This window comes from Cygnus atratus, chromosome 2 (genome assembly GCF_013377495.2).
Source record: "Cygnus atratus isolate AKBS03 ecotype Queensland, Australia chromosome 2, CAtr_DNAZoo_HiC_assembly, whole genome shotgun sequence".
NCBI classification, from domain to species: Eukaryota; Metazoa; Chordata; class Aves; order Anseriformes; family Anatidae; genus Cygnus; species Cygnus atratus.
The window spans coordinates 109,154,590-109,174,555 of NC_066363.1; the positions used below are offsets into that span (position 1 = coordinate 109,154,590).

General features: G+C 37.3%; 1 protein-coding gene across 2 annotated transcripts in view; it reads left to right on the plus strand.

The window, feature by feature from the left end:
- Positions 1-14,455, plus strand: part of LPIN2 (lipin 2) — a 43,579-nt gene extending 29,124 nt beyond the window's left edge. For both annotated transcript variants that reach the window (XM_035564134.2, XM_035564133.2), the window contains exons 6-20: positions 1,104-1,227; positions 1,888-2,209; positions 2,475-2,574; positions 3,724-3,911; positions 4,779-4,872; positions 5,226-5,295; positions 5,402-5,491; positions 6,204-6,286; positions 7,418-7,559; positions 8,399-8,547; positions 9,004-9,090; positions 10,853-11,005; positions 12,000-12,114; positions 12,785-12,888; positions 13,227-14,455. In XM_035564134.2, coding sequence (XP_035420027.1) covers positions 1,104-1,227; positions 1,888-2,209; positions 2,475-2,574; positions 3,724-3,911; positions 4,779-4,872; positions 5,226-5,295; positions 5,402-5,491; positions 6,204-6,286; positions 7,418-7,559; positions 8,399-8,547; positions 9,004-9,090; positions 10,853-11,005; positions 12,000-12,114; positions 12,785-12,888; positions 13,227-13,371 — 1,966 coding nt within the window. In that variant the 3' untranslated portion in view covers positions 13,372-14,455. The remainder of the gene's footprint in view (positions 1-1,103; positions 1,228-1,887; positions 2,210-2,474; positions 2,575-3,723; positions 3,912-4,778; positions 4,873-5,225; positions 5,296-5,401; positions 5,492-6,203; positions 6,287-7,417; positions 7,560-8,398; positions 8,548-9,003; positions 9,091-10,852; positions 11,006-11,999; positions 12,115-12,784; positions 12,889-13,226) is intronic.
- The last annotated feature ends 5,511 nt before the right edge of the window (positions 14,456-19,966 follow it).

A 19,966-nucleotide genomic window follows, 5' to 3' on the forward strand; every position in this document is an offset into this window, starting at 1 on the left:
ATCAGATGATTGGATTTGCTTGCTTCAAATGTCTGTTTCTTATTGTGGAAGCCTGATTCCACAAACCTCCAGAAAGTTTCAGATAAGATACTTGCATTAATTCTTGAAAGAACTTTATATGTTTTATATTTGTGTGTGTGTGTATATGTGTATATATATATATATATGTACACACATAAGTGAAATACCTGTAGGATTTACTATAAAATTTTTCAGTATTCAATATCAAGGTTTATATTTAAATAAAAAAAACAATCCCCAAACACTATGAATGTCAAAGTGTAAAAAGAGCAGGATTTCTATAATATGAGTTATAAATGCCTTATTTGAGAGTGGACAGACTTGGACCTTTCCCAACCCCCAAATACTGCATCAGAGCAACATCATGTGTTTCCCTTCTTCCCTAAGACCTGAAGAGCAAAATGATTTTGAAATTTTTGAAATCACACCTTTCTTACATTTTGTAGAGTGAGTTCTTTTGGCTTAAAAGTAGTTAGAAGTAAATTTCAAAGGGTCTTTTTCTGATTTATGGATAGTAAATGCTGTGGGAGGAGTAAGATGGAACTTTAACAAGTCATGTAGTCTGAAGGAAATTTTCAAATAATCTCCCTTGCCTCTCCTAAGGAGTCTTGCTAATGTTGTTTTTCCCACCTGTAGACCAGGATTTGGTGTTGCTTCATTCACATGAGTTATCTTTGTAAAACTTCCGTTACTCAGGTCTTGGCATAGCAGGCTTAAATGCTGTATCTTTACAGAACAAAGGAACTCAAAGCAGGCTTCTGCTGTACTTTTGGATAATCAACTTCTTTTTTTTCCTGTTTGTTTTTTAATGGAATGTGGGCTTAGGAGAGAGCTATACCTACACTGCAGATAAAGTGAAGGAATCTGTTTAGGGTGATCACCGTGGAAGTCCTTTAATGTGATTTTGGTTTTAACCTAATTTCTCACTGTCTGAAAACTGCTGGGCTTCTTGCCATGATACAGAATAATAGAAGCTCTGTTAAGCTGTAGAAAATTCTACCAACAGTAGCTGCACAACAAATGCATTTTAAACACTGTAGCTTTCTTGCTTTTTTTTTTTGTTGTTCCTGTTGATTTGCTAGCCCTTACTCTGAGCCAGTCTGCCCTAAAAGTGATTCAGAACTAGAAGTTAAACCTGCTGAGAGCTTGCTCAGATCTGAATCTCACATGGAATGGACATGGGGAGGATTCCCAGAATCAACCAAGGTATCGTTATTTACTGTCTCAAACTCTGTGAACTGAATTTTGGCATATTTAAAATTGTGCACTACAAGTGGTTTGTAAATCTGCTGCTGTTCTTCAGAATAATTCAGCTGAAGTAGGAAAGTAGCACCCCCTTGTGGCTGCCTGATAGTCGATGTTACTGAGTTCAAAAGCTGATCAGCGAAGTAATTCTTGAAAACTTTGTAGTGATGTAAAATTTTTGAATTTTTAGATAGAAACTGATGAAATCAACTCTGGAAACAGATTTCCTTTATTTTAGGTTAAACTATAGTTCATTCCAGAGGAATGGTAGTCTTAATAGGTGGAATAAATTTTTTATCTAACAGGACAGCTGATGGCTTAAGCCCTATCATATCCTTGTTTATGCATTTTTCTTGCCTTGTGTCATCATGTCAAGACTTGCCAGTTTCTTTATTGAACTTGCTAATAAGCCAGTATGAAGCTTTTCTTTTAGGGAACTTTGCTAATAACGTAGGCCATGTTTTATGTTGATAAAATACATGTTTAAATTCTTACCCCGTTTACTTGTGATCAGGGCACCAAGCTTACTGACAAAATTACCCTTGAGTACAGGTTTAATGTTCAGACCAGAATAAAACAAATACATGAAGTGAGAGGATTGACTGGAGTCTTGTTTTTCAGATAAGCAAGAAAGAGAAACTGGAACAGCCCAGAACAGCTACCATTACACCATCAGAAAAGACTCATTTTAGGGTCATCCTCAGCTCTGATGAAGTTGAAGATGATGATGTAGTGAAAGATTCTGTCTGTACGGTACTAAAACCTGAGCCAAGAACTCATCCTCTTCTTAAGCAAATGGATATTAAAGATTCTCTTGCTTCTGCAATCATAGAACCACAGGATTCCTTAACATTAGATGCTGACCATCATTCCAGACTGTTGGTAGACCCTCTACCAGAAACGAAGCCAACAACAAAAACTGACTCTCCTTCCAAAAAGAAAGGTATATAAATAAAACTGATTATTTCCTTCATTGTAATCTACCAGATAGGGGCAGTAGCGAAAAAAGCGCAAATGTGCCTTTTCATTTTTTCCTGAAAATCTTTCAAGTCTTAATTGACTAAAACCATAATTAAATTCTTCAATTTATAAATGCTGTAAGTCTCAATCTTCCAAAAATATCTTCCAATAAATCTTCCAAAATTATGTTTGTATTTAATGCGTCTGGATAGCTTCATCTCAGTAACCTTAATTGTTAAAATTAACAGGGGTGCACAAGCGAAGTCATCATCAGGGGCCTGATGATATTTACTTGGAGGACCTAAAGGCTTTGGAACCTGAAGTTGCAGCACTCTACTTTCCCAAAAGGTAATTTTAAACTAAAATTCCATGAACCTAGGCTTATACTGCAGTTGCACTACGTGAACAACTACATGTATGATTTAAGTGTCTCCAATAAGAGAATGGGACTTCAGGTTTCTAGGTGTTTGTGGAGAAGTTGGTCCTAATCTCATTGTGGAAATCAGTTTCTGAATTGGCGAGAAACATGATTAAAGATCATGTGAGAGTTTATTACTGAGAGGCTTAAATCTTTGTAGAATCTGTATGTTCTGAAAATATTGCTAGCTCTAGATAACACGCATCAGTTTATTTTTTTACATGCCCTGTACATTCTTTCCAGCTAATTTTTTAATATCAAAACAGACAAAAAAGATCTCTTAAAATCTTCATGCAAGGATCAGTCTCAAAATTCACTCGTTTTGTATTTTATGAAATCTAAGCCTTCTAGGTATTTCTAAAATACTCTACGAAAGTCTTCCAAGACAGTCATTCTTCTGGAAAAATACAGCCTAATAAGGAAGAAGTGTCTAACTTCTGTTGACCTGTGTTTAAAAAAAAAACAACTGCACTTTTCAGTTTTTGTGGGTCTGGGGGCAGGATTGATAGCAACAGGAGAACATAACTGTAAAAAGCTTTAGTTTTATTTTGTTAGTTACTAATAATTGTAACTTTAGATGACAGTGTGGTATTTTTCTTATTTAAAAGACAACCTATTGTAGTTTTTTTCCAAACAGTGTTCTAAAAACGTTAAGCAATGTCCCTTTTCCTTCTTATTCTTATTCTACAACATTCTGGTAAAGACTGAGGAGCATGGTATTGTTCTGTGACTATAGAATCTAGAGGAATTTTCCTCATTTAAATCCAGTTTTGTTGCAGACAAAAGAAATGTAATTATTTCCCAATTTAGATGGACATTGGGAGGAGAATTGGACGCCATCAGTGGAGGTTAATAAAGGGTTTGCATGTGTGTCTGATTTCTCTTTATTATTAAATTTATGTATTTATGTTGTAAAATGATGCAGGACGTTATAGAAATGCAACAGCAAAATCATTTTCGAGTAATCATACAGCATGTTCTGTAATCTAAAATCTATACATCTGTTTGCAAGTAAAATAATTATGGAAAATGTGATTCTTTTTTTCCTTTTTTTTTTTTTTTTTTTCCCTCCCCTATAGTGATTCTGATCCAGGCTTCAGGCAGTGGACCGAGTCAGATACCCTTTCTGGTTCTCAGTCACCCCAATCAGTAGGAAGCGCAGCTGCTGATAGTGGCACAGAGTGCATGTCTGATTCTGCGATGGACTTGCCTGATGTTACACTCTCACTTTGTGGAGGTCTCAATGAAAACGGGGAGATTTCTAAAGGTACGTGAGAAACTAAATCATAAACGGTAGTAAAGCTCAGGCAGTTAAATGAAGTGGCTTGAATACTCTCATTTCTACCTTACGAAGCTTTGGCCTATAATTAGGCTTATGTTGAGAAACATATTCAATTTTCTACAATTCTCAAGCATTTGCCAAGCAGAGGTTGTGGAATTTAGCCTTAAGTTAATCAAGAGCACACGGAGTCTTGAGAAACGCTTATCTCCTTTTTCATGTTACATATTATACATTTGACTAACCATTCTTATTTCTGTCTGCAGTTCCTTGTTTACTCCAATATAAATCTTCACAAACTGTATTCTTCCTAATCGCCTGGTGTTTTCCTTTGGTGGTGTTTTTTAGCCATTGAGAGACTAATATTATCTTGGACTATCTTATCTCCTGCTCTACTTTTCCCGTCCTAAATGTTTGTTAACCTTTAGCTTTCTTACCTGGTGATTCTTAGTGCTAACTTCAGTGCTAACAACATTAACTTCAGCACTGAAGTTGTATGCATTTTGAGTGAGCTTCTAGTAGTGCATAATTTTCATCAGTGTTTTTAGTATTACTTTTTTAATGATCATCCTAATACTTAAGTCATCCAGTGAACTTTACATGCATATTATGAACAAATCCTTCTTCTAGTTTCTTATTTCTTACTTCTTGTGACTGTTAAAGTGTTATGAGGCTTTCCCTGCTACTGAGAAGGCAGTCAGACTCTTGACAGGTAGGCCACATTAGTGTATCTTGAGTGATGCTGCAAAATTAGCAAAGACTCTGAAACAGCAAAGCATTTTCCTAGATACAGACTAATCAGACATCTTAGGATTTTATATTACTAATTTTAATCCAAATCCGCTTCTGTTGCAGAAAAGTTCATGGAACATATTATTACTTACCATGAATTTGCTGAAAACCCTGGACTCATAGACAATCCTAATTTGGTAATAAGGATTTACAACAGGTAAGTTCTCTGTATCATAAAATTAATTCATAGAGAAACATACTTAAAATCTACCATATAAAGTGAGTGCATTTCTCAGCTTCCATTTTGATTTATTTTTTGATGGATCTGCTTCTTGGTCATAAAGAAAATGCTTAAAGCTAAGTTTAATGCAAGCTTTTAGCTCAAAATCAAAGTGAGATTTCGTTTCAGCACTGATGTTGGTGTGTATATTAAAATAAGTCCACTTGCAACAAACTAGTTGTTGGCAGGAAACGCATCTTTTCATCAAGAAAAGGGCAGTCTGCACACTGGTATTTATTTACCTCTGTTCAGGTTTTGTAATAACTTATCAATAATGTGTTTTAAAACAGGTATTATAACTGGGCGTTGGCTGCTCCAATGATTCTGAGTTTGCAAGTGTTTCAGAAAAGTTTGCCTAAGGTAAATGAGATGTATCCTTCTTTAAAGATTTTGTATGTAGTAATACATGGTTATCTTTTTATTCTGTTTTTTCTACACAAACTTAAAAACATGCCTATTTTTTCAGGCTACTGTTGAGTCTTGGGTCAAAGAAAAGATGCCAAAGAAGTCTGGAAGGTGGTGGTTCTGGCGCAAGAGAGAAAGCATGACTAAACAGGTAATTGATTTATATTTTCCTCATATATTAAAAGATTCTAAAACTCCGTTTGTCAAAAGTGCCTCAGAACACTGCTCATACAGCTCTGTCACTGACTGCCAGCTGGGAGTTATTCACTGTTGCAGTAGCTATTGCTATTACTGAACATTTCATCTCAAATACTACATAATTTTTCATTGTTCCTAGTTACTTCAACAATTTATTCAGCTTTTGCACAGTATTCTTCAAATCCTTTGTTCTAAGCCATAAGCTTAGTCAAGTCAAAGCTACTCTTCAGTCACTGCAATATGTTTTAGGAATTTATACACAAATTAAGTAGGTGCACAGTAGATGTTATGCTGAGACACCCCATTTTAGATTAAACTATCTAAACCTTGAATATGTCTTAAATTTTCTCTTTTTTAAAAATCTGATTTTTATAAGCTTAGAGATTGACTTTCCTTTAATGCTAAATTCATCACGTTAAACTAGTATTTCTCAGTTTCTGGTGCGTGGAGTGTTTTTTTTTCTTGGTAGACCAAAAAGCTTTAACAGATCGCTTCTTCATAAGGAACCTTTTGTTAAATAATTTACAGAATAAGTGATTCTGAGACTTGATGTAGCGTATGTACTATACTGATAGCTGTTTGCTTACATATGAACTGTTGAGTTCACTTGGATCATTTTAAAATGCTTAAATATCAATATGTTCTTTATTGTCATGTTGCTTTAGATACCAGAGGCAAAAGAGGGGAAGTCTGAGGCGCAAAGAGCAAATGAACTGCCAGCAACTATAAAAGAGCAAGTTAATAGTAGGTGTGTTCCTGCCTGAAGACTATTTTGTGTACTGAATAGTCTCTCCGTCTTTCTCTCTCTCCTTTCCTCTTTTGTCCCCTCCCTCCCTCTCTCTCTCGAGGAAGAATTCAGTAGGAGTTCACTGTGGGAGAAACGTTTTCCTCTAAGCTATTGAAGAGAAGCCAGATATGTTTGGCAAACAACTCAACAAAATTATGTGGCAGTAAACATTGTAGGAACTACAAATACACTACAGTTATGTCCTGAATCCTATTGTTTTTACTTCCTAAATCCCGATGTAACTGACAGAACAACAAAGACATATATGGTAACCTTTAGCAATGGGTCACCACCCTATAATTTACTTGTGCGATTGTTTGAGATATCGTTTGATGTTCTTTTGTATAACTGTAATATTCTTTGAATAACTTAAACCATCTGCATTTTTTGTAACATGAAATAATTGAAACAATAAAATAGCATTAATTACAGTACACAAGTTGCCCAAGATTGTAATGGGAAACTAGCAGTATTTAGCACAAAATTGTTTCAGTCTAAATATGTACACTCATATTTTCCCATGATTTTATGAAGATACTTGTAAATGTTTTTGTCCTTAAGATTTAAGAAACTGAATATACTGTGAAATTCAGATAAATTAAATGCTACTTTTAATCTTAAAATCTCTAATTAGCAGAAAAACAAATCTGAATAACCTTAAAAGGTGAGCTACTCTGCTAATTTATCACATAGAATTAAAAAACGTAGTGACTGTGACAGCTTTTCTTTAAAAACAGGACACTATTACTCTCAGTATCCCTTTTCATCTGCAGTATACTTAATTAATCAACACAGTATTAGTGACCACTTGACACTGTCTTTACTAATTTTATCATGTGTGGATCCAGCTAGACTATGCATAGTAATACTTAGAGCTTCATCAACAGTAGCATGCTTTACAAGTCTTATTTGCTTATAGGCATGTACTGACTTTTTCTGGGCATGAAATAGACTTTGGACTTTGTTAATCACTGCTATCAGGCTAGTAGTGAATCCTTGGCATAACCAGAACTTAATCTTGCGTAGGAGTGTTTCAGCATTAAAGACAGATTTTTCTGGCGCTTACATTTATTCTCTTTGATGTCATGTTAGACCTCCAGAAGATGACTCTTCTAGTGATGAAGCATCACAAGAGTTGAAGGAATCCTTGAAAATAGATTCTACAGTAGAGCATCCAACCCATGGGAACATTCCATCTTACAAGAAGTCACTTAGACTCTCTTCGGACCAAATAGTAAGTGGCATGCCTTCCTTGCACATGGGATGCGTCATAGTTCTATTCTTTGTTTGACTGTAAAAGTTGGATTTTTTTTCTCATTGTTACAAGGTAAGTATAAATACATTTCACAAAGGCAAAAATGCTATTGGCTTACTCTTTCAGCAGTAGAAAAAAGGAATGGGGAAATTTAAAATGCAATGTTTAGTTTTCTTTTTAAATTTAAAATTTAAGTATTTTCAATTGCTAGTATGGGCAGCTGCATTATTATTTTTTTTAAGGATCATGATTCTGTATTTTGATTTTAAAAAATATGTTGCCAAAAAAGTTGACATAGTCACTTTCTGCAATTTGGATATCCCGGGATCTTAACTGTATATCTAAGTTGGTGTGCTGTTTATTCGTTTCAATCTAATTTACAAGTTCCTTCTGCTGGCTAAATATATGATCTCCATCATGGAAGAATTTTGAGGAAAGCACCCACTAGGTAGAAAATGCCATTGCATGCTTGGTTGTTTACACATTTACTAAACAGATCAGTTATTTATATGCTAACATGTTAGCAAATAGTATTTGCTAATAATGTAAGCCTATGGTAATAACAAGAATTAAAATAGGAAAGAGTCAAACACTTTTTGTTACTGCTGTAGTCAGTGCTGCTGTAATCAAATATAGAACTTATGGGCAAATACATGTAGCCAGTACAAAACAGACTTTACCGGTGAAATTGTGCCATTGTTAAACCATAGTTCACTTTTTTGAAGAGTTGATCAAAGTAGAGGAGGAAGATTATAGAAGCCTTTTTCTGAGAGTTTATTTATGATTCTAAAAATTCTATATTTCAATTTATTCTAAAGGCGAAGCTGAAACTCAGAGATGGCCCTAATGATGTTGTATTTAGTATTACAACCCAGTATCAAGGGACTTGCCGTTGTGCAGGAACAATATATCTCTGGAACTGGAATGACAAAATCATCATATCAGACATTGATGGAACAATAACCAAGTAAATACCATTTTTTCTTTGTATTCAATACGTTATCTTGCTTTATTGATGCTATCCTGCTTTTCAAGATCAGATAAAGAAGCTTGATTTAAGGTGACTTAACATTCTTAACAGCTATAAGAAATACTTGTTGATTTGATTTCAATTTGTACAGCAAACTAGAAAATCTCTTTTAAGAGACTAGTGTGACTAGCGTGTGGCAACTGCCCTTTCAGTCAGACTTCTCTCGGTTTAGCAACCATAGGTTAACTTGGAAACTGACTTGTGCTTTATGGCCTATCTAGTACTAACTAGTAGATACTAATTAGTACTATATCTAGTACCACTTCTCATTTGCAATGGTTAGGACCTTCTGCAGAGGTATTTCTGTAAATACTCATAAATTGTTTATTCATTAATAGTTGTCTTTAACGAAACTCATACAGTTAGTTTCACCTATCTCCAATTTTCTTTTAGGTCTGATGCTTTAGGACATATCCTCCCTCAGTTTGGCAAGGACTGGACTCATCAGGGCATTGCAAAACTCTATCATTCCATAAATGAGTGAGTATGTGATTTATGAGCAACTAGGGCTTTCTGGAATTTGGGAATTAATGGGCAGGTAATTGAATTGCTGTTAATAATTTTGCAATCCAGTACGATGTGTTGGTCTAAATGACGGAAGGGAGCTACTTCTGTCATATACAAACAAAACTAAGTTTTTCCCTCAGATGTATACTTCAATAGGAATGAAAGCCAACACTTTCACTAGTTCCTTTTTCAAATGTTTGATTCTGCATTTGAGTTCTTAAAAACTGTATAATACCATTGTGGCTATGAGAGAGAACCATAATAGAAATAGCTTCTCAAACAGTCATGCATATGTTTATTTTCACCAACTCAGGTTGATCACAAAGTCTTTACAAGCATGGCACACTGTAAATTCAAACCTAAACAGTGTCCTCCCAATATCTAAATATTCTGTGTTTTACTGTTTGCTATCAAAGTCAAGTGAAGTCTCCTTAGGATGCATTTTTGTGTTCTGAAATGAAGCTAATAACTTGCCACTGACACAAAGGCTAGCGGCCTGGTTCAAGTTCTGTCACTCACTTTGCTGTGCTTCTGAAGTAAGCTAACGCCATCCAGCAAATCAGCAATTTCCCCATCTGCTCTCTGGGTTAGTCACCTGAATGTGCTCACCTTGTCTACAAGAGCCTGCAGAGGCAGCTCGTGTGACTAGAAGAGGGAAGGAGATGAAAGATGATTTCACTGTTGTAGCAGTGGTGAGGTATTTAATTCAGAAGTATAGTGAACCACAGCCTTACAAATGTAGTGTGCAGTTAAGAGGAATATAGCCTTATCGTATCTATGTCCAAGAACTTTATGCAGAATAAAGCTTCGTTGTTTCTCTCCCTTAGATTTGGTCATTCGTTTAACAAACTTTCGAACAAACCATACCAAAAAAACACACGCATTGACGCTAGAAATAATAATTCGTATTGAGGATAACAGGATGGCTAACTGTTAAAACACTTTGTCATCCACTTAAAATAATCCATTTTTATCTTTGGTTTAACGTTTAATAGTTTTTCTTTCCACTAAAATAAATCTGGGGTCTTGGCAATCCTTTTTTTTGTGTGTGTGGTGTTACACAGAGCTAAATTTTGTCTCTGGCCCCATGCAGTCTGTGGAAGATAACCAGAACTTTGTTTTGTGCTCAGTGTATAATAGAAGAGTAATTTTGGAATTATTTGCCAAATTGAATCATGTCTTTGAAAATGCACATAAACACTCGAGCCTTTTGTGTATGCAGTAACTGTGTACAAATCTGTTTAACAGATGGATCTACGGAGTCTGTAGGAAAAAAATTAGGGGCCTGATGAATGCTGCTTGTGCTTCCTTTGCTATGAGTTGCAAATTCTGGTAACAATCTGGAGGGAAAAACAAAAAAACAAAAACACCACAACAACAGCAAAAACAACAAACAAGACAGGAGATCTGGTATCCAATATTATGGAAACTGGGTGAAACCAATGTGACATTTATCTAAACAGATCTGAGTCCATCTAAATATGTAATCTTAGTATTACCATCCTTGTTCTTCTTGCATTTCCTGTTTCTCAGTTTTGATTGAGTCGTGTTTTCAAACTATTACATGCTGTTCTGATTTTATAATAGCAGAACAGTCTTTTTCCTAGGAGTTTGTGAAGCTCACTGCAGGAAGTCAGTACCTAAACTGGTGCCTCTGGATGCTGCTGGTACAGAATGCCTGTGTTGACAAATATCTTCAGCAGGAAAATGAACCAAGTTGGTATTTCTTTTCCAGAAATGGTTACAAGTTTCTGTACTGTTCTGCCCGTGCCATTGGAATGGCAGATATAACTAGAGGATACCTACACTGGGTGAATGACAAAGGAACAATTCTTCCCAGGGGACCTCTCATGTTGTCCCCCAGCAGTTTATTTTCTGCATTTCATAGGTAAGCATGTGGGATTTCAGACATCCATTCCCTCCTCATCTCAGAGTAGGAAGCAAATTAAAAAAGACTTGGGATGCTGATCATTATAACTGTGTATCCAAACATTCTGCTCTCTGCTTGGCTTGCTACTGACACTCAGTGCCCCTCTAGTGATCACTTATAGGCTATTTGTATGAATTTCACTTGAAATATACTTTTGTTTCTACGGACACATTAGATGTGGCTGCTAAACAGAAAATACCTGTCACAGAGCAGCTTGTTTTCTACTTTCTATATTCTTCCAATCTGTGAGTGATTACTATTAGGTTCTGCTTTCATCAGTGCTCCTATGCAAGACAGATTTAAAAAAAAAAAAAAAAAAAAAGAAAACTGGGGAATATAGACTGTTAAACTAAGTGATCTTGCAATACTGGGAGTGTTCCATACGTGACTGCTTACAGATGGGTATGGAATTTAGCTGTGGCTCATCCCAGCCAATCTTTTGAACCAGCTACAGTCTGCCTCATTTTTGATGGGAAGAGCTAATAGCATAAAAGTCTTTTTGTTCATTTTATTATTATTATTATTAAAAGCAAACAACTGAGTCATGGCCAACAATGACAGCAGCTTCTGTTGTGGTCACTTAATTGTCCTGCAGATTTTTCAGAGGCAGGAATGGTAACAAGCTTATGTGTAATTGATTTCAGTCTTCTGCTTTTGGTCTAGATGGTAATGTACGATAAAAGCGGTTCACAAACTGCACCCATGAGCTGTGAACTTCATCACATTTAGTTAGCCTAGTTTAGTTAGTTTATTCACCTATTTCTACTGTGAACGTTGTTTTTATCCTATTATTGTTTCTCGCATCATCCTTGGAAAGGTATTTACCAATGTCTGTAACTAGCCACACTAACAGCAGGAAATAATGAGAATACAAATATCAGATAAATTGGTGAAGGAGGGCACCCGCTGCTTGGTCATGATTTAGAATTTGACTGTTCATTTTTTATTCTAGGGAAGTAATAGAAAAGAAGCCTGAAAAATTCAAAATCGAATGTTTGAATGATATCAAGAACTTGTTTGCTCCCAGTAAACAGCCTTTCTATGCTGCTTTTGGAAACAGGCCCAATGTAAGTCCGAGACCTTCTCTTTGAAGGGTTAAAATGCATGAAGTACTTGGGAGGGAAGGGAAGTAGGCTTTTCTTTTTGTGCCTATATAAGTTTGAATATGGGAATGGGACACTGCTATTTCTATGGATTTGGCCATGCAGATTCTTAAATAAAAACTATAGCTTTAGAATTCCTTTAGGAAAAAGATTACACGGATGTATTAGGATTCCCAGCGTTTAACTAAATACCTAACACCTTTCTATATTTTTTCAGCAGTTTTGACAGCATTATAACCTAGAGGAATTCAATACTCCTCAGGCTTGAATCTTTTTTCCTATCACACAGTTCCTGTACTTTCTCTGCAGCTCAGTGCTATTGTAATTGAGCTCGAGAGAAGGGGTATTCCTAAGAGGAATGTTGTCACAAGGAGTAGTACGAGTAGTACTGTGTGGTATAGATTTTGTGGTGCATATTTGTGGTCCAAGGCTTGAGAATAAGACTTGAGGGGTGGGGGTGGGGGAGATGCTTTGTTACAATGTGTGGTTTTTGTTTATTTGTTTTCGGGAATTTTACTGTATGCTATTGGATCAGCTTTTAAATCTGTTTTCTTATTCCTTCAAGAATTTGTTCGGTATATCACATTCAATAAGAAAGTGTTAAAGCATGTGCGTTTGTTCATGCTTTTCACAGGATGTGTATGCCTACATGCAAGTGGGAGTTCCAGACTGCAGAATATTTACTGTGAATCCAAAGGGTGAACTGATCCAAGAACGGACTAAAGGAAACAAATCTTCGTAAGAGCATTTTTATTATTTCAGTTAGAGAAATAATAGAGTACTTGGGAATGAGATTACAAAATAATTACAGTTGTGACCATGATGATTCCTTATGATCTTCTGTTATATGTGATACATGAAAAACTTATTTGCCAGAGACTTACCACTTTGGATACATAACTGAAACTTCTTGAAAAGAAAAGTAAGCTGGCAAAATAAAATTGAAAATTGCTTCTGCAGTAGTTATACCTTATTTGACTATAGTTTTCTGGTCTAGACTTCTAAAGCTCATTTTTGGCTAGAGTTAACAGTGACTAGACTGTTAAATAATGGTCTTTCTTCTTTTTTTAATATAGGTATTACAGACTAAGTGAGCTTGTGGAATATGTGTTCCCATTGCTTAATAAAGAACAGAGTTCTGCATTTCCATGCCCAGAATTCAGCTCCTTTTGCTATTGGAGAGAACCTCTTCCTGACCTTAACATGGAAGATCTGGCTTGAAAAATACTTCTCACCTAGAAACGGAATTTCATGTTCAGCTACTCAACTTCAGTTTAAATGTGAAGAACTTTCTTAATGAAGATGCTAATTTATATACTGGTACCATAAGTCTTACTAAAGAAATCACTTTAACTCTGTTGGTGTAAGATGAAGAAAATGCAAAGCTACTGTCCATTTTTTGTTATTTTTTTGTAATATTGTTTGTCTGTGTTGCTTGTCTTTATATACCTGTACTAAGGCACTTGAAATTGGCCTGTCATTGATGGCCGTGGTACCCAAGTGCTTCATGGCAACTAAATGCTGAGTGACTTTGCATTTTCATCAATACAGACCTTATTGTAAGCATAGATTTTTTTTTTTTGTATTAGTCTTAATAGTATATTTTCTAAAACAAAGCCAAAAAGTATATGGAAACTGCCAAATAGAATGTCAGACCTATTAATAAAAAACCTGGTCTAATGTTCAGGTGGGCAATTAGGCCATTTTGCAGAGGAGCCAGAACCTAAGACCCAGTGTGCTCTTTCTCAGCTAAAATACAGAAAGTGTATAGATATTGCTAGCCTGACAGTCTGAAGACATAAAATTCATCTTTAAATGTAAATATGCCTTTTGTCACATGTACGAGACTGTGCTTGTACAATTAATGCTCAGACTAATTCTGCTTCTTTTTTTATATGCAATGCTTAAACTATTTAATTATCTTGTTAAATTGAAAGTTGTCTTCAGATACTTGTATGGCTTTTGTTGCTTTCAGGCTGCACTATTTCATGTTAAATTTCCAAAAGAAATCTTGAACGTTTCTGTTAGAGTTGGGGAGCTGGCATTTTAATTTTTTTCATTATGGAGATTCGTGTGTGTGTGTATGCTATGTAGGCCAGTAAAAAGTATGTACAGATTATATTCAGGGAATTGTTATACTAAAAAAAATGATGTATTTAATTTTTTAATTATCTACTGCAGGTCTTTCCAGAATTCTGTATTACAGGTTTTCACTAGCTGGAAGGAAATGCAGCTCAGTAGTGGGATTCCAGGTATGAGAACGGTTAAATGCTGCAGAGCAGAATAAAACCTCTTTTTTCTTTTTTTTTCCTTTTGGTTTATTTGTAAGCATCATGCTGGTCATTTCTAAGGTTCAGATCAAGAGCCTGTGAACAAATTGCATTCCAAGTCTAGTGTTTATCAGCTGTGAAAACAGCTAGTATTTCTCTCTCCAAAAATACTTGAAAACAAAGGTAGTTCTGCTTTTTAAGTTGGGTTGGTACATTTAAACTCCTTAGGACAGGTCTGTGGTGAGAATTGTATGTTTCCAGCCCAGATGGCTTAAGGCCTACAGTCGTTTATATTTCAGTCCCAGGCTTTCCGTGGTACACAGTCTTTCCTGTCACTCCTTAAGCAAGTTCCTGAGGCCGTGCCTTAACAATCCCACCAAGGCGGCCACGTCCAGAATTTCCACCAGGCTCCAGGGCCAAGCTCTCTCCCCACACAGCTCCCAGTGGCTACACACTCCTGCGCAGGGAAGTGTGAGTGATCTTGAGCAGGCACTTGTACGGCTGCTGCTGCGGTGCTTAGCCAGAGCTGCTTTTGATATAAACATGGCTTGGGCAGGCCCCTCTGCTTTGGCTTACATGGCCTGAAAGCAGGAGAGGATCTTTCTTTCTTTCACTACCCATAAAAGAGCGCGCTCAGAGGATTTTGCCCCACCCCCATGAATATTTTCTTTATCAGGCCTTAAACTTAATAGATTAGAGTCTTAACCCTATGTTCTGAAATAACACCAGCCTAGTGCTAGACAACTGGTGAACTACTTGGGGGCAATAATTTTTGTATTCTTTTTTTTTTTTCTGATAAAATTCCGGTGTATTCCTGTGACTATAAAACGTTAGAAAAGAAGGGGAGAGGGACAGGGTCAACATGAAACCTCTCTTTCAAAGCAGGAGTATGAAGTTGGGAAAGGAAATACACCTGCCTGTCACTGTGCCATACATGTTAAGTGACTTGAAAGGCATCCTTCTTGTTCTTACGCAGTGAGAACAAGACATTTCGTGACTGTTTCAATGAATTCTTGCTCCTGTCACCAAACTACTCAGTGTTTAAGTATATTTGATGGATTAAATTCAAAGCACATTTTGCTGTACTGCATTTTTTTGCACTGTCAGAAGCTTGCAAACATCATTCCGTATATTTTTCCTTTATTTCCTTACCTTTTATTCCATAAAATTCCATAGAAACTGAAATTCTCATGATCACTAAGTGCTTTGAAAATTAACAGAATTTGAGCTTTTAAGTCACTTAAATACTTCAAAATTTATAAGAACCCAACATAATATTTTAATTCCATCTCTCATGAAGGGAGTGAAGCTGCCTCTCCTAAAACAGTCCTTTGTGGATGACAAAATTTTCTGTACCATCCTTAATGTATTCTTGGTGGCCTTGGTATTACACAGATTTTTGGAAAAAATAAAAATAAAAAAAAAAAACCACTTCCAGAAAGATAAATTTTACCAGAGATGGGATTCTAAGTTGTGCAGATTGTTACTAAGGTTTGGCTGTGTTTTGCTAATTTTTACTGAGTAAATTTTTTTCACTTAAGTCCTATTCATCTTTTTGGATTGTCATAAAGACAAGCTATGGATTTTAAGGTGGGGACTTGGATAAATGGGCGGGGTGGAGAAATGGTATCAGGTCCATCTCCAAATGCGTGTAATTTAAGCTGGTGTGGTATGGGTGTGGCTGCAAAGAGCTCCCCATTCTGCTGACCTCTTATTTTGCAGTATAGGGATGTCTAAAAAGTTGCTTAGTTTAAAAAAAAAAAATAAATTTGCTTTTCAATCTCTGTAACAGTTTTGATATTTGGGTTTTGATAAAATGTAAAAGATTTCTTGAGTATTCCTGATACAAGTAGGTTGTGGTGGTTTTTTTTTTTTTTAATTGACTTGTATTTGAAGCTTTGTTCAGACTGTTTGTTAACCCTGCTTAGGGACAGAATTTGGGGTACTGTACCTGTCATTGTGTACCTACATGATTTGGATTGTTGGGCACTTTATTGACTAGAGAAGACATCTCATTGCTATCAAACCGTAGGCTTGTGCTGCAATATTAATATGAAGTGGGGCTTATAAAAATTACGCATTTGCCTATCTATTGTTAGTTTAATTAAGAGAAGTGGCCTGAAGTTAATGTTTGAGAACAAGTTGTGCTATGCGTATTCAAAACTAGCGCAAGTGAAATCATTCTTTCTATGAAAGAGGAACTTCTAAGTGTGTGTGTCTGCAGGCGCGCACACATCCCTGTTAAGACTGTGTTGTTGAAGATGCAGATCCTCTTAGCGTTGGAAGCATGTCAAAAGCTGAGTCAACGATACCTGTCTGGGGATTAATAAAGGAACATTGCAATTCAGAACTTGTTAGTGACTTGGACGTTTCCCATTTCTATAATGATTTTAAGATCAGTAACTTGTGCACATTTCTGGATTCATCGTTTTACACTGTACAAAACATGCTTGTACTTCAAAAGGTTGGGCTTTAACCCCTAACATTATACAACTGCATGTGCAATATGGCTCGTGTATCCTCAGCTTCCTGTCATCAGTATATTCCTTCAAATATTTTTTTTTCAGCTGGAAAAGTTTTAACACTTGTATTGACTCAGTTATGGAACTTCTGAAGCAAACTCTGAATCCTCTTATGGTAAAGACAAAAAATAAGATTTCATGTTAATATTTCATACAAGTCTTCCAGAAGATGCTGTCATATGAATGAGTTGTTTAAATGACTGTAGTGCATATTCATAATGAAATGTCAAAAATAGATAATGGATTTGAGATGCCTTTGAAGTGTCACTTTTGCCTAAAGAAGTTTTAGTTTCCAAAGTTGAATTCTGCTGAATAGAATGGAATTGTTTGGATTTCTTTATTGCAGTGTTAATTATTTCCAGATGAAAGTTACGTTTTGGTTGAGTTTGAGGATAGGAAAACTCTCTTCATTAGTTTGTTCCATTTTTATGTTGAAGAAGTGAAATATCTGATTATTCAAGCAACCCAATCACTAATAAGGTAGTGTGTTTAAAACTGTCAAATCTGTGACCATACCGATATAGTGGTTTTTGTTAAGACTGGACTATCTTGGGTACAGTAACCCACACTTCAGTGCAATGTTTATTGATGTTCAGAACAATGTTATCACAATAAACAAACTTAAACTAATTTTTTCTTCAATTTGTGCTTATGAGTTCCATTCTTGTATTGCTAAACTAGTAAATGTGGATTTATTTAAATTGTATTCATATCTTACATTTTGAGTTGCTCTAAGGACTATGACATTTGCTTTCTCTCACACTTGGTTTACTCCTGAAGTATTTATACAGCTGATAAATAATTGCTGTAATCAAATTTACATTGTCTGCCAATACCAGTATTAGGTTATAACTAAAAGGAAAGCTAAGCATGCATTGTTAATGTAGAACATGAGGTAACAGATGCACTATAGACACATCTCAGGAATACGCAAGCTGCCTTGAAGAAAATACTGCGGCTACGTAGTGTGAGCACTTGCTGCCCTAGTTTGGTGTTTCATCCTCATTCCGTCCAAGCTAACACTTTCCTTTCAAAGCAAAGAAAACCCAATGATTTCTATCGCATAGGAATGTATGATAGATCTGCATGGAAGTGTAAATCATATTTGTCTTCTGATCCCTCTGCTGTGCAGGTGTACCATTTGTATTGCTGCTCCCACTACACGTTGGCTCTCCTGTCCAGGTACAGAGCCTGGTGCTAGAGTTTTATCTCCTGCTGCAGGAGCACAATTTCCACTTCTATGTAGTTTCTCCTGTGATTCTGCTCCATACCGTGTGCCCTTCTCTTCACACCTAGGTCACTTCACTCTTCATACCAACGCTTTCATCACTGCCCATCTTTCACACCTAAGTTTCAGCTCTCTTTTTTGGTGTGCAGTGCGCAACAAAGGGCAGGCAAGTCCTGTGCATGCCAAATGTTCAAATTTGATAGAGGAATATTGTCTGTGCTTAAATGGTTTCTCCTGTATCCATCTTACCCTGTTCTTGGTGGATGGATAGCTTTGTCTTGGAGCAATTGTCTTAGACCTAGGGGCATCTCTGACCTCCAGATGTGCCATGAGCTCCTTTAGACTGCTGGAGGACCGGTCACCTTTCTCCGAGGGCCTCAGGTGCCAGCAGGGAGCCTCATCTGCGGCTTGCTGACTTCCTACCGCCCTTCACGGGCCCTGGCAACCATCCCCTTGAAAACTCTGGTATGCTGCAACTCTTCCCAGCGAGTGGGCTTTGAGGCAGGGAGATGGTGAGGGGTGGGGGCTGCTGTAGGTTTGTGTCCCTTAAATCCCACTACTGCAGTGGGATTAAATCCCACGTATTGCAGTGATGGCATCATTATGTGAGGGCCCGGTGTTGTCATACAGCCTGATCCCAGCAATGGACACCGTGTGTGTGTGCAGGATGCCCTCTCTAGTGTTACCTCATTTAGTGTGTATGCTGAGGGCACTGGGAGGCCACGCGTACAGCTGGTTCTCCTTTGAGCAGATTTCCTGCACACCGTGTGGGGGGAGAGGCGTAGGGGCCCACAGCTTCTGGGGGTTTCACTGTTGGGCACAGCAAGGGCTTATCGCTGCCTTATCTCTGGCACGGGCTTCTGCTTCTGTGCAGCGTGCTTTCAAAGCATGCCAACGCTCACTTCTCCCTCCTTGCCCTAGTCACAGCAACCAAAACCACAGCGATGTTTCTGTCCCATGCCCGAGATGCCCAACAACCCTCCAATGGCTCAGGAGGCCGGGGCTGTAGCAAAGAACAGCAGGAACGCTCCGGAGCCCCCAGTATAACCCTGTGCTGCGTTTTCTTAAGGGCCAAAGTGGTTGTGGCTGGGACTGGAGGCCCAGGGCTGCGTGAGGGTCTCCCAACCAAACAGCGGCAGCCCACAGCATGGCTCTGGGAGAATGGATGCTGAGCTGCACGACAGCGAGGATGGGGCTAATTAATGCCTTGCATTCACACAGATCTTCCAACAAGGTATGGTTAACGGTGCATTGGGGTAATTAGAAGTAATGCTCAGCCACCTCCTTGTGAGTGCCACATGTGCTTACAAGTGCAAGTCCTCACTTCTAAGAGAGTGGGGACAGAAAGTTCTGACTAAACTTTCACCTCGTACTGCTAAAGTCCGTGTGAAGGAGCAGGTAGCTGCAGGTTGTGCTTACCCCAGCACTGAGAATCAAGGCACTTCGTGGTTCTTCCCGATTACTCCTCCTTCATTTCTCCCCTGCCTTTTCCTCCTTCCTAACCTCTGTTCTCTGCCCTAATATTTTGTCTGATACTACTTCATCCCCAAAAGTTTTGGGGAGTGAAATAACCAGGAATCAGGGCACTGAATGAGGAAGTCTGTTGGCAGAACTTCTATGCTGTCTATCACAAACCCTATATAACAACGCCTGAGACTGAATTAAATACTTAACCCGTACATGCAGGCTTGGCTACGAAGCCAGAAACTGAAATTTTAAAGGTGGTGGAGGAAAGAGCAGAAGTTTTGGCTTACAGTACTGCTGTACTCACTGGAAAGCAAAGGAGCGTCAAGACA